This window comes from Carettochelys insculpta, chromosome 21, assembly GCF_033958435.1.
Source record: "Carettochelys insculpta isolate YL-2023 chromosome 21, ASM3395843v1, whole genome shotgun sequence".
Lineage (NCBI taxonomy): Eukaryota > Metazoa > Chordata > Testudines > Carettochelyidae > Carettochelys > Carettochelys insculpta.
In genome coordinates this window covers 1173583-1194551 of record NC_134157.1, presented here as the reverse complement: position 1 = coordinate 1194551, position 20969 = coordinate 1173583, and the positions used below count along the sequence as shown (strand labels likewise).

At 56.1% G+C, this 20969-nt stretch overlaps 1 protein-coding gene across 1 annotated transcript in view; it reads right to left on the bottom strand.

Annotated features, from left to right (window-relative positions):
- Window positions 1-2176: 2176 nt before the first annotated feature.
- Window positions 2177-20969, bottom strand: part of GRIN1 (glutamate ionotropic receptor NMDA type subunit 1) — a 96208-nt gene continuing 77415 nt past the window's right edge. Inside the window, exons 19-24 of the mRNA XM_075015847.1 lie at window positions 14425-14586; window positions 12500-12609; window positions 11026-11171; window positions 8796-8861; window positions 8266-8376; window positions 2177-2245 (exon numbers count right to left, since the gene is read on the bottom strand). Coding sequence (XP_074871948.1) covers window positions 2177-2245; window positions 8266-8376; window positions 8796-8861; window positions 11026-11171; window positions 12500-12609; window positions 14425-14586 — 664 coding nt within the window. The remainder of the gene's footprint in view (window positions 2246-8265; window positions 8377-8795; window positions 8862-11025; window positions 11172-12499; window positions 12610-14424; window positions 14587-20969) is intronic.

The following is a 20969-nucleotide window of genomic DNA, read 5'->3' as shown; positions in this document are numbered from 1 at the left end:
ACATCAAAGTATATGTAGAATGGACCAAACTCCCAGGTGGCGTAAATTGGCCTCATCTGACGGGCATCAGCGGTGCCCCGGCAGTCAGGGAGCGTATGCTGATTTATGGCAGCTGAGGAGCCGATTTATCAGCTGGTGCTGAAAACTGATTTTGAAAATACTGTACAGTCCAGTTCTGTCTGCAATGGCCACAAACCCTTGGGGAAGGTAGCTGCTGCTAGGACATGCCATGCCATAGGCTGGCCGCCAGACAGGCCTGTGGTTTAGTGTCACATGGCAGACAGGTTAGCCTTTTAAAAAGGTATCTACATTCTGCATGCAAGAGGTTAAATAGACCAACAACTCTGTGCACGTGCACACACAAACACACACACGTACACACACCCTCTACAAGGAGGAGGCCCGCCTGCTGTGGGGTCTACAGGCCAAGGTGGCTGGCCCCAGGAATTCCCCATTGCCTGCACAAAGGGATTTATAGGAGTAAGGGCACAGCTGGGCAGGACAACTTGGGCAGAACCTGGACAAGAATGTTGGGCCTGGGCAAGTGTCTCTCCGAGGGTCTCCCCTCCAGTGCTTCTCCATGGAATGGGCAGGGCCAACTTGGTCACCATGACGGGTGGGCCATGTCCTGCCCCTGTGTAGAGCTGCCAGGCTCAAAGCGAGTGCTTGTCGCACACTCAGAGGAGGCTTGGTGGTGCTCATGAATTCACTTTGCAGGTCCAAGGGGTGACCAGTGCACTCTGGGTCCCGCCATTGCCCATGCCAAGGGCACACTGCTCACAACAGACTGAGTTGGTGGTGCTGAGCTAGAAGCACTTGGGGCATTCAGCAGGAAGGTCAGTCTAACCCCTGGGAGGGGACCGAGCAGAAGGCCCGTGGCATCCCACAGCCAGCCTCTGGCTATGAAATCGGTTGCTGCGGCAAGAGGTATGGAGCTGCTGGGCCAGCGAGCCACCCAGGGATGGCCCAAGCTTGCCTGATCCATGATCCTGGAGGCCCGTCAGTGTCCGCCAGTGCACTTGTTACAAATCACAGCACTGCTGGGCTGGCAGCCATCTGCAGCAGGGCTCAGCCTGGCCTGACCCTTGAAAATGTCCCGTGTGCTGACGGCAGGAGATGGGAGCACCCAGCACACTGCCAAGACCTCATCAAGCAGCCAACTGTATCCCAGCAGCATAGAGTGGTGCCACCATGGGGGAGCCTGGGGGAGGGAAGGTGTTGGGGACCAGGGCGACTCCTCTAGCAGAGGGCTGCACAAAAACAGACTGCTAATGTGGGAAAAGTGAGGGGGTGGCATCCTGCAGATTGGAGTGGTGGGTGAATAGGCAGCTGTGGACTTTATCGTCAGTTGGAAATGCAGAGAGCTGGAGAAAAGGCTCTAGCTAGAGACCCCGTGTTCCATCAGCAGACTGTGAGACTACCTCTGCTCCCTGAAACGAGCTGCTCGAAGAGCGGCTGACACGTCCTGGCATGCTGAGCTGTAGACAGGATCCACCAGCTCTAGTCCTCACAGACCACGTCACAGCCAGCTTGAGCAATGTTCCCTCTCCTCTTCCAGCCGTGTGCGGGATAAATGCTCTATGCACTGAGGTGCACATCGCCATGGGAAACAAACCTGGCTGTGGGCGCTCTGCCAATCTGCTGGCAGCACTGGAATCTCTCCTGTGCCAGGAACGCTGCTCTTGTGCCAGGTGAAGTATGCGGCATGGGCTGTGGTGTTCCATACAGGGGCTTAGGAACAACCAAGGTCTCAGCAAGGTCTCCTTTTCCTCCTGCAAAGGACATCAGGTGTGTGTAGCCGTCTGTTCCTCCCCTGCTTTTCCTGCTGCTGTTCCGTGGGGAGGGCAGACACCACCTGCTGTTCAGAGCCATTGCCTCGGGCCATAAGTCCAACTCATCTGCAGCCAGTTGCAATATCGAGTCAAAAAAGTACCATGACCAGAAGTGATCAGCTCTGTCCAGGCCAGCTCCAGAACGGTCCATAGCTCTGCAGTGAAATCTGGGGTGCCAGGTGCCAGCAGGCTCAGGAAGGGAGGAGATGTACACCAATGTCACTGTGTAGGGATGGAAGAGGCATCGCTGTAAACTCACCACTAAGAACCCATCAGTGACCCTTTGGAGGGAAGTCCTGGGCTGGGCCGTCTCAGAGGAGGGCAGATGGCTCCTGCTGGAGGCGTCACACCACAGTGCTTACTGAGGGGTCAGAGAGGTTGAGTTGCCCAGTGATGTCTGTGGGGTGATACTGCTGCAAAAGACAAATACAGAGACACGGAGTGCAAGGGGTTAGCAGGTCTGGCACTTGCTTGCCTGGCTCAACTCAGTCAAACAGGTGTCCCTACGGGGTAGCACTCAGGGATGATGCAACAGCAGGAACACTGCGGAGGTCTCCGAGTCAATTAAAAACGCAATCAAAGCTTTGCTACAGGGTGCTGCAGGCAGTGCCCAAAGCCTTCCTAAGCTGTGCTGGGATGAGAGCTCCCCAGAGACAGGACCGTTTCTACAGAATATGGCAGCTTATATAGTGCTCACTGAGCAATTCTGTCTCAGCGTCTGTGAGGAGCTGTCAGGCCAACACCACCAATTTGAGCCAGTCCATTGGGTCACTTATCACCGAGCTGCCTACAGTGACTTTTAGTTCAAGGCACTTGGCTTTCATGTTCCCAACCCTCTGCTTTTGACCTTTCCCCTCCAGTAGGTACAGAAATGTGCCCCATGATTTAGTTGTGGAAAACCTGCTGGTGCTGTGAAAATGCCACCGTATGTCATGCGATAAAGGTACAGGCTGGAATTTGGTTTCCGCTTTTCCGACAGGTAAAGTTTGGAAATAGCTCATTTGGAAAGGGCCCCTCCGGCCACCCCTCCCGTGCTGCACAACTCATTGGCTATACGGGTAGGGAGCAGAAATTGCTTGGAACTGCCAGTACCCAAAATTTCTCCCACCCCATGAAGAGTCTTCTAAACTAGGCAGAATTCCCTCCTGCTCACGAGCTCCTTGCCTGGCAGCATCACACTCTGCACTACAGCTGCCAAGTCCACCCCCACGAGCTTGAGGAGAGGGTGCCTCACCAGCCAGAAGGAAACTGAGGGTGTTTACGGATCCCCGACAGGAACAGCCAGTCCCATCTCCTTGTTACGTTGATAGAATAATACCCCCCTCCACAGCTAATGCCTGAGCCAGAGCTCTTGAAAACCAGAGGAAGGAGAATCCACAGGGTGCTGAATCATGTGCCACAGAGGAGCTTCCCACTTTCCTCCATTTGGGTCTCTGTATAGAAAAATCAGGTCGCAGAGACAATTGTCTCCCTCCCTTGCCTTGTCCCCTACCAGAAACTTCCCTTTGCCCTGCTGGAGCCCCCCTTCCTGAGCCCAGAGAAGGGTTTCTGTGCTGAACAGGACAGAAACTGGCAATACAATGAGCACGCCTCTGGCTAGCAGGGTGGGCGGCATCTCGTGTGTGGAATAAAGACGCTCAGGATTTCTCCAGGGCAGTCTGGGACTGGAGGTGGGGTCTACAAGGACGTGGCTTTTGGTGGATTGCATGGCTCTCAGTGGGCTCATCAGAGACTGTCTGGAGTTTATTTGTGCTTTGCGTTGGTCTTTTTTTATGACTGTTCATCTTATTCTGTCTCTGGGCTTTTGCTGTTCTGTACTGTTTCTAGCGCGATTATGTGCATCTCTAGTTTGTGTGTGGAAGTTACAGGCTCTCAAATGCCATCTAAGGACTACTGAGCTGAATCTACACGAACAGTGTGCTTTGGTGGGTCTTTGTGTGAAGCTTACTGGTGTTATGGGGGACTCTATGCTGTCACTGGGTGTTACACAAGAAGTAATTTCCTTAGTAAGTTTATGAGGTAAAGTTAATGTTAAGATAGAGCCTTCAATTGTCCCAAAACCACAACCGTTGTCTAGCCACCCCAACCCCAGCTGAGAGGTGACTCCTGAGCATATTTGACACAATGGATAGTTTTCAGAAGAGCTTTTAAGGACATTTCCCCATGATTTGTCAAAAATGAAAGTGTCTCCATGAGCAGAGACTGAAGGGTAATGGTCTGCATCAGAAAACACACCATGACTGTTCTCTCTTTCAAAATGGCTGTCACGTCCTACCACCTCAGTGGGACTTACCAGGCTGCCCTTAGCAAAGATGGTGCCCAATTCCATTCACTGGCATTGCACAAGGCTATCTTCTGCCTTCTGACGGCGCTGCTCTGAAAACAACTTGGCTTCAGTTTGACTGAAGACGTGGGAGGCACAGCCGTCTTTGTGAAGGGCCTCAAACCCACTGAGAGGAGGCAACGTCGCCATTTTGAAAGCGGAAACAGCTAGGGAGGAAGACTGGCCATACATGGATTTGTGTGTGCGTGTGTGTGTGCATGTGTGTGCGTGTGTTACGCACTGCAGCACCAACTCCAAAAAAGCCTTTTGTCTGCCACCCAGACATCAGAAGCTTGGCCCTGACCTTACGGGAGTCTATAGAAATGTGTGGTCTTGGTCACTCTTCCAGTTTTAGACCTCTGTTTCCCCCCACCCCGCCAGTGGCCACATATCGACAACTGTGCGGCATGGAGGGATGAGCCCTGTGCCTGGAGCTCTCCCAGCTGAGTTCATATCAGGCACATGAGTATAAAATGCTGCTTCCAGCTACTGCCCAACCCAACCATTCCCATTCACAAATTCTCTGTGCTGGTCCTTCCCACCCAGTAATTGCTGGCATGTCTACAGTCCAACCTCGGTTCTCCTTCCTCAGCTCCACAGCTGCCCTGGAGGGAATGTTCTCCAGGGGCTCTACACCCCTCCGCCAGGAGAGTGGTAGGGAGTCCTCTCCCCCTTTGCAGGCCTGGCGTGACAGGGGTGGCAAGTGGAGACAGGGAGCAGCACTCTGGCCCCTTGCTCACATTAGGGACAGAGCCTGCCTGAGCTGCTCCCGCCACTGTAGCCCCTTTACCCCAAAACTTCTGTGGCCCCTGGGAGTGGGAGATGCTGACACTTCACCCACCACAGCTCTTCTCCAGGAGGTGGACAACCAGAGGGTTAGTTTCCTCTTGGGAAGGACTCAGAATGAGCAGACTCACTGGCAGAGACTGGCTCCAGCAGCACGTAAAATGGTGTTGCTCCAAGAGTCGGCAATAGTGCGTGCACGTGTGCAGGTGTGGAGGTGTGTCCACACACATGCAAGGCAATGTGTGGGGTAGAGCATTGCAGGGGGCTGCACAGGAAAATTTGGAGGGCAGGCAGGGGAGGGAACTTGCGTGCCTGCTCCGGCTGATTTGAATAGCACTGGCCAGCACATTCCGGCTGCACCAGTCTGGCCTCCAGCAGCCTTGGGACTGGTGAGTTTGGCCAAGACAAGGCTTTCGGGTCAAAACGATGCATCTGTCACTCAGCGGCAGATACGGGGCAGCGTTTGTTTGGTTTCTTGGCTAATGTTCAGATACAACATTCTGAACAATCTTTTGAAACCCAAGGAACTGTCCAGATAAAAGTGGTTCAGGTGGAGTTCATGCTGAGAGCACTTATCAGGACTGGAGGGTAACGTACATTGCAGAGTGTTGGCATTAGCCCCAAACCAAGCACCTTGAAGCCAAGAAATGCAGCATTACCGTTAACCGGAGAAGAAACCCAAACATGTCAGGGTATGGAAATGAAGTTCAGATGCCCAAACAACCCCAAGGCTGCCTTGGAGTGACAAAGAACAGAAAACACTCTAACATGGTTAATCTACCCTCGGGTACTGTGCCAAGGTCTGTGTGGAACTAGCCTCTCTTCCGGGGACCAGCGCAGCAGCCAGGCTGGCCTAGAGGGAAAGGTGCCCAGATCTGGGCCACGGCACCTGGTGCCCAAGGAAGAGCAGCTGCAGAATCCCCTGATCTGGCAGAGCCTCCCCCACAGCCCCCAGCACCAGAGGGAACCAGCACCTCCCCTCTATCCTTGAGATAATGAGATGCAAGGAGATCTCTGGGAACTGAAGTGGTGCTGGCGTGCACCTTCCTGTGCCTGCTGCGGGAGGCCACAGGCCGTGCTTGGTGGGCAGGAGTGAGGCCAGGGTACTGGCCAGGAGCATGACAGTCCGGCTAGAGGTGAGGTCCTTTCGCTGCTGTCTGTGGGGCTGGCAGCAGGGGGAGGCATGGTGCCGGTGTGCGCTGAATAGCAGGGAGTAGGGCACCTCTGTGGCGAGTAGCTGGGTGGGATACGGTTCCACGCCTTCCCTCCCATGAGCTGGGGCCCAGGTGGCTGTGCATTGGCAGAGCTGGCCTGTGAGCACCACCTACATGGGTGAGCAGGTGACAAATGTCGCAGGCTCCAGGCAGGCCTGACATGCGCACTGAATTCCTCTCACCCCAGGCAGAGCACTGACATCAGCTAGCCTGGCTCAGACCCAGCTCCCTGACCCTTTTGCCCCAGCCAGGGCACCCAGCTTCCCACAATGCTGTTCTAGCCCAGAACACTTCCCCTGCTCCTATGCCCCTGGGACACCACCCCCGCCTTACTCCGAGTGAGCCGCGGAGTTTGGAACCAAAGCTCATGTCCCCCTCAGGTTCCTTAGTGTTGGGGGTAGACACCCATCCCAAATGCCAACCCCGCAGCCCCCCACTCTGCACCTAGCCCAGCCCCCGCACAACCTCCACCTTTCCGCCTCCTCACTCACGCTCCGCTCCCCGCCCCTCCTGCTCAGTGCCTTAAAGGGAGACATCACAAGCCAGCTCCTCTCCTGCCTGCTTGCTGCTCAGCGGTCCTGAGTCTGAGGTGGAGTCAGTACAGACTGCGAGTTCCTCCCTCTGGAGCATGCAGCCCCAGTCACACTGATGCTGGGGCTCATTCCAGCCTGCTGGCTCTGGCCGCCTCCTCAAGGTGCTGGGGGAGCATCCCTTCTGCTCTCTGAACCAGCTGGCACGTGCTGCATTCCCTGAGACAACAGCCAAGGTAGAGGACCCCACACAGTAAGCTGACAGCAGCAGCCGCTTCTAGGGAAGGGGCAGCGCAACCCGGCCCAGCTGAGGGCTTGGTTGGTTGGCAGGTGATCAACGCACAGCGGATCTGATCCAAACTGCACTCTGCCCCCCATTTTAACCTAAAATGGACTCACTGTCATGCATACAGAGCCACGTCCCAGAGACACCCCGTGTCCCATCATGCACTGGGAACAATGCAGGCCATCACATGCTGGTTCCTGACGCTCCCGCTCCCACTAGTCTCTGTGGGCCACGCCTCTGTGTTACAGACAAAGCAAATGGCAGAACATGCTGGGCTGTGATTTGCCACCCCACGTTCATTAGCTGGCTCTCCACTTCCAGCCACGTGTCTAACAGCCTGTGCGTGAACCAGCCCTGAGCAAACCTGCACGGGGCAGAAATTTGGAGGTCAGCATGAACAGCTGATTTCAGCGCCTGTTCATTGGGCTGCCTGGCCCCCAGAACGGCTCTTCCACACCCCACTGCTACAGCAGATTAGCTAACTGTAGGGAGTGGCATACGACACAAGGCACCAGGCCACAGGCGCAGATGGGGCCCTGGCGTTTAGCTCCCCAGCCCAGCCCGACTGAGCTCTGTGAAATACTAACTGGAGAGGACAGGGGATTTCCGTTTGACATTAGTGGGGTTTTAGAGGCAGCTATGTACAGACTTCCTCAGTCTCAGCTGAGCAGCTGTACTCAAGCAGAGAAATACACTATTTGAATCAGGCTGAGTTTTTAAAAACTCCTCTCTCAGCCATCGGTGTCTCTCTTCCAGAGCAGAATTAATGCTGCCCAGACCAGAGACAGTTAGAACTTGTGCACTTAGCCATAAGCTCAAAATGCTCTCAACCACAAACAAAAATCACAAGCAGAGAATGTGACACGCATGACTCTCAGTGAAGTGAGACAGTGCCTAAATTAAACCTGGGTGATCATTTTAGGCATACAATGACAAACAGTTTACAGGAACACTCAGGAACAGGAAAAAATATTCATTGGTTTCCAAAAGTCAGCACCAGTACAGTGCTCAAAGAACAGAGTTAACTCAAAACTCATCCAGTCAAAAACAAAACAAAAACTTGGTAGCATCTCCAGACTCATCACAGGACCACAGACCAGCTCCTGCCTGCACTCAGGAGTCCCTGAACCCTTTCAGGTCCATGGGAAGACTGACTGACTGACTGTTGACAAACATGAGGCTATGCATGTACACTGGCAGCTCCAGGATGGGTGTGTGGTAGTCGATGGGATGGCAGAAAAGAGAGAGAGAGAGAGAGAAAGAGAGAGGGCAGAATTGTTCTTCTTCCTCTTACCGTATCTTTGGAGGACCTACGTCTCTTGAAGCTGGAGGCCAGGGTGGAGGTGATGGACCTAAAAGTGGCTTTCTTTTTAGGGTCAGGTTCTGCTCTACCACTTTTTCTATCCTAAAATGAATATGTATAAGTGATTAGATTTCTAGTGTGTTGTTTGAATCTCTAAATCTAGTTGAATACTGCCCCATGTTATGTCCTACTGGAAATGATCTGCTGGTGTCACTCCCAACTCCTCCATGAGGGGCCATCATGACCCTCACATGAATAAGGCATTACAAAAGGGCTGTCATACTACTGTGACTAGATGGAATGGCTCAGGATCTGGAGAATGCAAACCCCTTTGGGGAAACAGCCCTGCTCTCCTCTGTGTCCGTTTAAAGGTCTGTATGGCTAACCTCAGTTCCCGTGGGAGACATTTAAAATTCCGTGGCTAAATGACATTTTGTTCCTAACAAACATGTCTGCACGACTCCTTCCCCTTGCTTCCAGAACTAGTCTAGCTAGACCGAGAGGTGAGATACTGCACCTACCACTAAAAAAAAATGCTCTGGGCCTTTTCTGAAGCTGAATCCTAGCGCCACAAGAGAGAGAGAGGACTGCATTGAAAGAGAAGTCATTGTATGAATATTCTGTAAAAAAATGTATTCAAAAATTTAAATGATGCATTTGAGCAAAGCTGAATGTTTTCCAAAGGAAAAGGAAAAAAAGGGGGAAAAAAAGGAAAGAAGCAAAGCGTTAGCGCTATGACATCATTGGGGTTGGCATGAACTCAAAGAGAAACAGAACTCAAAATGGAGCCATGGGTGTTAGATGGTCAGACCTGGTTACCATAGGCTGTGAGCACCAGCCACCGGGTGTAGGAGTAGTGCTAAGCAGCGGGGACCAGTCAGATACCAGGTTGGTAAAACAATTCCTCCCCAGTTACTTTACTGCCAATGAGCGTCACCTTTTCGAATGGGGATGGAGTAACCAGGTCTGGCTCTACCACCCCCCAGGGGTAACCAAAATGTATCCCACCGGTGCGTAGTGCATGCTCGGGGATACATTTCCTCCTCCTCTTAGTACTCTCTTTTGCAGACATGCAGAAACAGAAAAGAAAGCAAGATGGATGGAATGAAATGTCTTTTTCTTCCATGGCATCTCAGGAAATAGCCATGGCAAAACTGTGATCCCAAAACCCATTATTTTTGTTTGTTTGTTTGAACAAATAAATCTTTCCACTTGCCTACCTTCTAGTAATGTACCAGATACTAGTGGTCTGACGTTTCCTCCTGTGGAAAAGTCTTACATTGTCAAACTGATCTTTATCATGAGACTCTGTTTATACCCACAGGGTGACATGCGTAGCTCACAGTCCCACAGATTCTGCCCAGTGACCCAGTGCAGTATTTTCTAGAAGGTTGGCAAGTGAAAAATGGCAGTGTGACTCTAGTGCTCTGTCCCAGCAGACTTAACCGCTTCAGCGCTGCTGCTTTTTGGAAGCAAAGGGAAACAGAAATGGCTTTTGCAATACCATTAGTGAGCCGAGTGCCATGTGCTCTCAGTTTAATAGAGTATATAGCAGCTGCTCCTCCTCCTTTCCCCATTGTTGCTCTCAGGGAGGCCAGTTACGCCTGAGCAGCCCTTTCCCAGGTCACAGTCAGGGTTGCTGTCACATGGCCATTTCATTTCACTTCTTTACAGCAGCACCCCCGCTGTGCAGTTCCCAATCGCTGTCTCTCTCTCTTCCATTCGCTCTTGCTTTGGACAGTGGGTTCCATTAGTCAGCTAAAGGATCTGGGCCTCTTCAAATGCTGGTTTGCTTCCCCAAACCCGAGAAACAGCCCAGGCAGTTCTGAGAGAGACTCCAGACGCCCTAAACTGGGGCCATGGACACAGCCAGAGTTAATCCCGTAGCAGCTGGGAAAGGACGTTGAGCCAAGCCACCTGGCCCTGGCTCCTCTGTCACTATGACAAGGTGTCAGACACAACAGATTCCCTCCGGACCCGCCTCGCTTGAGGGACAAGAAGAAATGATCCCTTTGGGGACAAGCGAATCCACAGCAAGCAGTGGCCCTTTGGAATGAGCCGGGGGAATCTGTGTGCAAACAGCAACTGGCATTACTAACCCACAGCTGAACCAGGGGCCTGCGGAGATACGCAGGTCTCCATAGCCATGGAATCCAATTGACAAGAGCACACACCACCTCTTTTGGAATCGGGCCCAGTTATGAAGGTTGCTGCTGCACTTATGCAGGGGGTTGCTTTGGCCGGGTTTCACTAACGGTCACGCGAGCTTTCCCCACACAGACAGCAGCAGAATGGGGTGTTCCTCCACAGCAGCTTAATGCTGTGTCATCTGGGGTCAGCTAATGGTAGGTCGGTGGCGGCTGAAAGTTGCTGTGCTGGCACCGTTTGCTCAAACAGACTGAGACCCGCCTCTTGCACATAATCTCCAGCCGAGCAATTGCCACATACCCCTGAGAGCACAGTTGAAAATGAAGTGATTTTTGCCAGGTGTCCTGGCTAGATTTGTGCACAACTCACCTCCTGGGAGAGATTGCATCAGACAGTCTGTTAGTGCCAAGGGGAATTGCCCCAGAGAGGACCGGGTATGCATGGCTTGGTCACTAGCAGCACAGTCACCCCCATGGTTAGTAGGGACCCCAGGAACAGGATGGAGGGGCCCCTGTGCTATCCCAGAGCTCTGTGGTCCCTGCTTTGGTGAAGTGATGGAAAACGCACCTGTTGGAGATTTGCTCTAAAAACGGTTTGTCCTACCTGCAGGTTTTTCCGCCACACATTAACGGCTGCAAACGCCAGCTGCATCTGCTTCCTCCGCGCGTCCTTATGCCTTTTGTAAGCTATTTCTATGAATATTAAAAATATCCCGGCAACAATACCTCCAGCCACCAGCATAAATACACCTGAAATAAGCAGGAAAGTTACACAGAGGACAATAGAAAGAGCATCATGACACTGCATTTCCCTTGTAGCACTACAATAACCCTCTGAAAGCCAGGCACTTCTTGCAGCCACTGTTCTGCCCCAGCATGGCCAAGGGTTGAGTACAGCGGCTGATGACTAGTGCAGAGCCTTTCTATGTGGATTCAATTACAGATTTTACTGTAGTGGATTCAAGTGTTGACCCCCTTTCTGCCCTTGCTTTCAGGAAATGTCCTAGCAGCACAAAGAGGAAATTCCAAGGGAACGTGGCAGACTGTTAAGGGAAGCTAGGGCTGAGGTCATGTTGGTACTGGCTGGCTAAGAGGAGCGGTGACTGGGGATGAGGGCTGCTGGGCCAGATGCTGTAAACCAGCCACGCCGGAGCGTTTCCAGGCATGCACTAGAAGCCTAGTGCTTGCCAGTTGGGTTTAGCTAGTCAGGGAGCTCTGTGTCCAGTCGGGGGTGGGGGAGGAGCACACAAGTATGACCGCCTGCGTCCATGGTGACATCTTCGGTGACAAACTCTGAGCCAGGAGCAGGACAAAGGAGGTGGGGGTGTGTCGTGTCTCTGGTGGGAGGAGGTGGACGAAATTGCTTTTGTCTGGCTGGTTCTCACACTTGTTTGGGGAACCCTGACCAGCTCTGCAGACACTGGGACCCCAAACACCACTGAAAAGTGCTGGGGAAGGAGTCACTGACGCAGCATTGCTGGTGAGACTTCCTGGTGGGTCACTGAAGGGAGAGGCTGGCTGAGACAATGGCTGTCTCTTTGCAGACAATTCACAAAGAGGAAACAAGACAAAACTCATTGCAATTCTTCCTTCCCAATTGCCCAGCCCCCGTTTGGTCTCATTCTCTCCATTTTGTAGTAGGAGAAACTGAATCACACAGTGGGTCTGGGCCCATGCAGGACACGTCCTGCTCTCCCCACTAGGCAAGTCGCCTCCCCCACATTCCTGGCCCATGATGCTTGGTGTGTTTTCTCCTGCCCTGGTTCCTTTGCAGCTCCAGCTAGGAGGCTGGTATCTGCCCTGGGGACCGCCCGTGACTGCACCATAGCATGCTCAGAGTGAGTGATAGTGAAAAGCTCAAGAACGCTAATGGGCCTCAAAAGGGATGATCAGGGGCTGCAGCCAGGGGCCTTCCAGAGCTTCTTCTGAGCCCTGCAGTGGGAACAGGGCACAGCTCAACACAGCAAGCTGCCAGCAGAGCCAGAGGTGGAGTTCAGCCCCCACGGAAGCACAGAGGGCTACAGAGAAGGAAAGGAGGTTAGAGACCCCAGTGGAAGAAAGAGGTTTGCCGAACAAACCTGCCATATTTTCAAAGGTGAGTGTTGCTGGGGCATTGCTACGGGAATCACACTCCTGATACCTCACCCAAGTCTTGTCCAAATCCTCCATGAAGCCATTCTCGTGGGACCTGAAAGCACACGGAGACAACAGAGTATTCACTGGAGACCGCTGCCTGGGGCTGGCCGATTCAATGGGCACTCGCAACGAATGGCAGCAGCAACACCAGCTCTTCTCACTCAGACCTGCCTACATCAGCCTCACTCGCTGCCCTTCGGGCTCCAGGCAGACAGCACACAGCACGCATGTCTATCCCACGCCTGTGCACGGCATGGCTCCAGTCCACACGCATGCACTCAGCACTGCCTACAGCACTCCTGTCTGCTAACCCACAAGGTGCAACTCTGACAGGTAAGTGCAGAGCTGCCCTCTGCTCACGGGCTCCCTGGCCATCATCTCCTGCACGCCTGCACCAATGGGCTTCGCTCCCAGGGGAAAAGCCGCCTCTCCGGCACAGAGATGCCCGGGCTGAACAGATGGGGAGCCAGGGGGGTCTGGGCAGAGTGGGCTGACTAGCTGCCAGGAGACCATCCTAATTAAAATCCAGCAAACTCTATATCTTCTGCTTCTAGGAGGTCTTGCCTGGCCCCCAGTCAGCGATAAACTCCATTTAGCTATGGAGAAGAGAGGCTGGTAAGCAGCAGCAGGTTGGACGGTGTGCAGAGGATGCAGTGCTGCTATCAGCTAATTGTGAAGTTAGCAGCCAAAAAAGCCAGAGTAACACTGCTGCAACCGCTCTCCTCACGCTGCCCCTCCCATCGCAGCATGCACAGTTTGCATCCTACCAAAATCTGCGCTGCCCCCTCCCCGCCTGGCCGTACCTGGCCTTGTACCCCATCAGTACTAGTATCCCATAAACAAGGAAGTCCTCTGAGCACACAGCACAATTAACCTGTCGAGCTGCTTACCACAGAAAATTGTTACTGCTGAGCATTTAGTGAAAGTGAACAGAGGGGTGGCCATTCTCTGGTGAACATCAACAGCAGTGACAAGAGCAGCATTCAAGGGATAAACACGGGCTTTGGCAGGGCTGTACACTCATCCGCTTCAGGACAAAGGCAGCCTTTTGCTATGGAGCTAGGAGGGAGGCTGTCCGGAGTGCACGTCTCCTACGGAACGGTTTCTCACACCTCTCTGTGAAGTGTCTGGTTCTTGCTTGCCCAAGGACTATGCCCATGGTCCTCTGTTTTCTAACTACGTCGGCACCAACTCATCCAGCACGTGAGAGTCGAGCTGGATTAGATCTGGCTCAGGCTTGGACTCAGGAACTTTGAACTGTTGGGAGAACTCTTTTAATACATGGATCGTGGGGACTGGTATTGCTGCATGTGGGAGGCAGAGCCCAGCTGGGCCCTCAGAGGCTGCGGAGAGTTTAAAGTGCTTTCCAGTTGCAGACTGAGCCCACATGGATCAGACAGACAGTGAGTGTGGAGGCAGAGTGCCCACAGAGCCTCTGTTTTCCGAGAGCTGGAAAGGAGGAGTTCATCTCCTTCTCACCACCACTCTCTCTAGCAGGTGGTTCTGAGGCATCTTGAGCATTTCCCTCCCCAAGCGTGGGGATAAATTTCTGCCTGCAGCTGAGACCATGGGACCTCAGGCTGAGCTTGGGAGGAACTTTCACCTTCAAGCTACCCCTGGACCTGCCATAGCTCAGCATGTGGAATCAAGCCTCTGATTCCATTGCTGGGCTCTGTAGCACTGCTTGGGCTAGTCCACAGTCCCACTGGCTGGGAATCACTGCACAGGTGAGCTCAGCAGAAGCCGCCCGAGAGCCCTGCCCGACACGTGGCCATGCTAGCTGCTGGCACACATACATCTCTCATCACAGTCTAGCACGTGCAACGTGTGGAGAGCTCAGAGTGCTCTTGGAGAGCTGGGTACAGACTTGAGGATGGCCAGGGAGACGTTCTGCTTCCACGGGCTGTCTTTGCGCATCCCGATCCCAAAGCCAGAGCGGAAGAAGAGCTCCCCTGTCGTCACCAGGTCACACTTCTGGGAGGCTTCAAACTCCAGCACTGCTGAGTCCCAGATGAAGGCGTGGAGCTTGCTAATGCAGCACAGAGAAAGCAGAGGCCAGGTCAGTGTGGCAGCAGGGCCTGGCTTGTCTTCAATTACTGCAGCAGGCGTTACCAGCTACACTATCACCAGCAGACAAGGCATCAAGCTCCCTAAAGGGACCCAGAAACTCCTCTTCTCATTTGCACATCAGCACCTTACCAAGGTCAAAAGCAACTTGAGAGTGGTTATCAACTGCACCGAGAAACCAAATGGGGTTTCTACAGCACTTGAACATTTCTCAACCTCCGCAGGTCCGCCATCTCCTGGCCCATCGGGGAAAGGCAGGTCCCAGCCCTGCTTTCCACCGAGCATGGCATTATAATACTGTCTTTCCCAAATCCTGCCCCTGTCCCACCAACTCATCCTGCATTCTACCCCCTCCAGCCTCTGGGCTTTATACCCCTGTGTCCATCTACCACAAAGGCACCATGTCCTTTTGTGCCCCAGCCCTGATACCACCAGCACATCCAGTATAAACCAACACTTATAGCTATTGATAGCGAGCACACCCAGGCCTTACACCCCCAGGCCCTGCCCCCTACAGATCTAGCACACCCAGGCCTTACACCCCCAGGCCCTACCCCCTACAGATCTAGCACACCCAGGCCTTACACACCCAGGCCCTGCCCCCTACAGATCTAGCACACCCAGGCCCTACACCCCCGGGCCCTGCCCCCTACAGATCTAGCACACCCAGGCCTCACACCCCCAGGCCCTGCCCCCTACAGATCTAGCACACCCAGGCCTTACACCCCCAGGCCCTGCCCCCTACAGATCTACCACACCCAGGCCTTACACCCCCTGGGCCCTGCCCCCTACAGATCTAGCAAACCCAGGTCCTACACCCCCTGGGTCCTGCCCCCCCCCAGATCTAGCACACCCAGGCCTTACACCCCCTGGGCCCTGCCCCCCCACAGATCTAGCACACCCAGGTCCTACATCCCCTGGGCTCTCCCCCCCACAGATCTAGCACACCCAGGCCTTACATCTCCCCGAGCCCTGCCCCCTACAGATCTAGCACACTCAGGCCTTACACCCCCTGGGCCCTACCCCTACAGATCTAGCACACCCAGGCCCTGCACCCCCTGGGCCCTGCCCCCTACAGATCTAGCACACCCAGGCCTTACATCCCCCTGGGCCCTGTTCCCTACAGATCTACCACACCCAGGCCCTACACCCCCTGGGCCCTGCCCCCTACAGCTCTAGCACACCCAGGCCTTACACCCCCTGGGCCCTGCCCCCTACAGATCTAGCACACCCAGGCCTTACACCCCCTGGGCCCTGCCCCCTACAGATCTAGCACACACAGGTCCTACACCCCCTAGGCCCTGCCCCCTACAAATCTAGCACACCCAGGCCTTACACCCCCTGGGCCCTGCCCCCTACAGATCTAGCACACCCAGCTCCTACAACCCCTAGGCCCTGACCCCTACAGATCTAGCACACCCAGGCCTTACACCCCCTGGGCCCTGCCCCCTACAGATCTAGCACACCCAGGCCCTACACCCCCTGGGCCCTGCCCCCTACAGATCTAGCACACCCAGGTCCTACACCCCCTGGGCCCTGCCCCCTACAGATCTAGCACACCCAGGCCTTACACCCCCTGGGCCCTGCCCCCTACAGATCTCTCGCACCCAGGCCTTAGACCCCACCGGGCCCTGCCCCCTACAGATCTAGCACACCCAGGTCCTACACCCCCTGGGCCCTGCCCCCTACAGATTTAGCACACCCAGGTCCTACACCCCCTGGGCCCTGCGCCCTACAGATCTAGCACACCCAGGTCCTACACCCACTAGGCCCTGCCCCCTACAGATCTAGCACACCCAGGCCTTACATCCCCCGGGGCCCTGCCCCCTACAGATCTAGCACACCCAGGTCCTACACCCCGCCAGGCCCTGCCCCCTACAGATCTAGCACACCCAGGCCTTACACCACCTGGGCCCTGCCCCCTACAGATCTAGCACACCCAGGCTCTACACCCCCTGGGCCCTACCCCCTACAGATCTAGCACACCCAGGCCTTACACCCCCTGGGCCCTGCCCCCTACAGATCTAGCACACCCAGGCCCTACACCCCCTGGGCCCTGCCCCCTACAGTTCTAGGACATCCAGGCCCTACACCCCCTGGGCCCTGCCCCCTACAGATCTAGCACACCCAGGCCTTATACCCCCTGGGCTCTGCCCCCTAAAGATCAAGCACACCCAGGCCTTACACCCCCTGGGCCCTACCCCCTACACTTCTAGCACAACCAGGCCCTACACCCCCTGGGCCCTGCCCCCTACAGATCTAGCACACCCAGGCCCTAAACCCCCTGGGCCCTACACCCCTGGGCCCTGCCCCCTACAGATCTAGCACACCCAGGTCCTACACCCCCCCCGGGCCCTGCCCCCTACAGATCTAGCACACCCAGGCCTTACACCCCCTGGGCCCTACCCCCTACAGATTTAGCACACCCAGGCCTTACACCCCCTGGGCCCTGCCCCCTACAGATCTAGCACACCCAGGCCTTACACCCCCTGGGCCCTACCCCCTACAGATCTAGCACACCCAGGCCTTACACCCCCTGGGCCCTACCCCCTACAGATCTAGCACACCCAGGCCTTACACCCCCTGGGCCCTGCCCCGTACAGAACTAGCACACCCAGGCCTTACACCCCCTGGGCCCTGCCCCCTACAGTTCTAGCACATCCAGGCCCTACACCCCCAGGGCCCTGCCCCCTACAGATCTAGCACACCCAGGCCTTATACCCCCTAGGCTCTGCCCCCTACAGATCTAGCACACCCAGGCCTTACACCCCCTGGGCCCTGCCCCCTACAGATCTAGCACACCCAGGTCCTACACACCCCCGGACCCTGCCCCCTACAGTTCTAGCACACCCAGGCCTTACATCCCCCCGGGCCCTGCCCCCTACAGATCTAGCACACCCAGGCCCTATACCCCCGGGGCCCTGCCCCCTACAGATCTAGCACACCCAGGCCCTACACCCCCTGGGCCCTGCCCCCTACAGATCTAGCACACCCAGGCCTTACACCTCCTGGGCCCTGCCTCTTACAGATCTAGCACACCCAGGTCCTACACCCCCTGGGCCCTGCCCCCTACAGATCTAGCACACCCAGGCCTTACACCCCCTACGCCCTGCCCCCTACAGATCTAGCATACCCAGGTCCTACACCCGCTAGGCCCTGCCCCCTACAGATCTCGCGCACTCAGGCCTTACACCCCCTAGGCCCTGCCCCCTACAGATCTAGCACACCCAGGTCCTACACCCCCTAGGCCCTGCCCCCTACAGATCTAGCATACCCAGGCCTTACATCCCCCTGGGCCCTGCCCCCTACAGATCTAGCACACCCAGGTCCTACACCCCCCTGGGCCCTGCCCCCTACAGTTCTAGCACACCCAGGCCTGACATCCCCCCGGGCCCTGCCCCCTACAGATCTAGCACACCCAGGCCCTATACCCGCTGGGCCCTGCCCCCTACACATCTAGCACACCCAGGCCTTACACCCCCTGGGCCCTGCCCCCTACAGATCTAGCACACCCAGGCCCTACACGCCCTGGGCCCTGCCCCCTACAGATATAGCACACCCAGGCCTTACACCCCCTGGGCCCTGCCCCCTACAGATCTAGCACACCCAGGTCCTACACCCCCTGGGCCCTGCCCCCTACACATCTAGCACACCCAGGCCTTACACCCCCTGGGCCCTGCCCCCTACAGATCTAGCACACCCAGGCCTTACACCCCCTGGGCCCTGCCCCCTACAAATCTAGCACACCCAGGGCCTACACCCCCTGGGCTCTGCCCCCTACAGTTCTAGCACACCCAGGCCCTACACCCCCTGGGCCCTGCCCCCTACAGATCTAGCACACCCAGGTCCTACACCCCCTAGGCCCTGCCCCCTACAGATCTCTCATACTCAGGCCTTAGACCCCCCCCGGGCCCTGCCCCCTACAGATCTAGCACACCCAGGTCCTACACCCCCTGGGCCCTGCGCCCTACAGATCTAGCACACCCAGGTCCTACACCCCCTAGGCCCTGCCCCCTACAGATCTAGCACACCCAGGCCCTATACCTGCTGGGCCCTGCCCCCTACAGATCTAGCACACCCAGGCCCTACACCCCCTGGGCCCTGCCCCCTACAGATCTAGCACACCCAGGACCTACACCCCCTGGGCCCTGCCCCCTACAGTTCTAGCACACCCAGGTCCTACACCCCCTGGGCCCTGCCCCCTACAGTTCTAGCACACCCAGGCCCTGCACCCCCTGGGCCCTGCCCCCTACAGCTCTAGCACACCCAGGCCTTACACCCCCTGGGCCCTGCCCCCTACAGATCTAGCACACCCAGGCCTTACACCCCCTAGGCCATGCCCCCTACAGATCTCTCGCACTCAGGCCTTAGACCCCCCCGGGACCTGCCCCCTACAGATCTACCACACCCAGGTCCTACACCCCCTGGGCCCTGCCCCCTACAGATCTAGCACACCCAGGTCCTACACCCCCTGGGCCCTGCCCCCTACAGATCTAGCACACCCAGGTCCTACACCCCCTGGGACCTGCCCCCTACAGATCTAGCACACCCAGGCCTTACACCCCCTGGGCCCTGCCCCCTACAGATCTAGCACACCCAGGCCTTACACCCCCTGGGCCCTACCCCCTACAGATCTAGCACACCCAGGTGTGATGGAGTGGGGGATACCTGTGTGTGTGTGAGCGGCTCACATAGGGTGTGAGGCTCCTGCTGAGGGTAACCTTGATGACCAGGTAACACCTTTGTACTGCAGACAAAGGAGGAGGTGGAGCCTGACGGGTTTGAATTGGAACTGGGAGTTGGAAGCTGTTAGTCTGGGCTGAGGGAGAGCGAGGCAAAGGAGGGGGCCAGGCCCCAGCTCTGGGGGCCCCTCGGGGCCTCCTCTCCTCAACATGGATGGGACTGGCTGTCTCTGCCTGCTGTACTGACTCCTCTCTACGATGCTGTGTCCTCTCGGATAATAAACCCGCTGTTCTCCTGCTGAGTGAGAGAGTCTCCTGCCTGCGGACAGGGTGCAGAGCTTGGGGGACCCCAGAACCCCATCACACTGGTGTCAGAAGTGGGATGTTCTGCACCCCGAGGATGGAGCATCCAGTAGTAAGTGACGGGCGCCACGGAAGAAGAAGAGGGGCCTGCGAGACCCAGGTGTGCTGACGGGCAGTGAGGTGCAGTTTCCCAAGGCGGAGGGGCCTGCGGCCGAACCCAAGCAACTGCGGTCGTGGTCCTCGAGAGGGGGTGTCACACCTGAGGAGGGGTTTCCCCTGGGAATCTGTTGGAGTCGGTCCCAGAAGGTGGAGGGGCCGAGGGCCCAACCCCCAGGAACAAGTGACCCCTGAGGAGGCTGACACGCTGAATGAGTTTGTCCCAAGACAGTGTGCTCATGGTCCTTGAGAGCGGGTGTCACACTGAAGAAGGGGTTCCTCTGAATGTCTGCTGGAGTCAGTCCCAGAGGGCAGAGGGGCCTACGGCCTAACCCCGGGGAGCTTGTGACCCGCAAGGAGCCTGGCACACTGAAGGGATTCTTCCAGGAATCGTGGGGTGCAGAGGGCATCAGCCTGAGAGCCTGCAACCACGCTGAGCAACTCCACTGTGAAGTGGCAGCACCTGGAAACTGAATCGAGATTAAAGAAGCTGGACAAGGCAGCGTGGATGTGCAGTGGCAGAGCTGAGGGTTAAGGAGAATCCTGCAGAGGTGAGCCCGGATCGGGGCAGGGAACCCTGGACTGCCTGGAGCTCTGAACCGAGTGGCCTGCCACAGCTCAAGGAGGGAAGGAGCGATTCCAACCCATCATCTACTAGTGGCCAAGACAGACCTGCGAAGAGTCTTCCAGGCCGGGCCGAGGAAGGTGCCTGTGTGTCTGTGCAGGAAAGCAGCTGATCCACTGGGAATGGCAAGTTGTCTGTGAGAGAAGCTGCTCCACCTTCTGTGCATGTGTGGAGACCAGCCGGGAGGCTGGGACAAAGGAGAGAGTGTCTCCCATTGTCTGTCTGTGTTGAACAGCAGCAGCAGCCTGGGGAGAGAGCAGAGCCTGCGTTTGGAAAAGGTGCCAATGAGGAAACTAGCCCATTGTCTGTGGAAGATTCCCCAGCCTGGGGTGGCTGGAGAAGGAACCACCAGAAAAGAGCATTCCAGGTGTGCCTAAACCCAGCCATGGGGGCTGGAACAGAGGGAGTGGCTCTGGAATGGGCAGTGGTGTCCCTGCTAAGGACACTGGTCCTTGGTGCAAGAAAAGTGCTTCTGCTTCTGGGGAAGTGAATCCTTTGCCTGAGCCTGTGGGGGCTCGAGATGGAGCCAAGATCCCAGAGCTGGATCTGAGGGCAGCTGAAGCCCAGATGGGAAGTGGG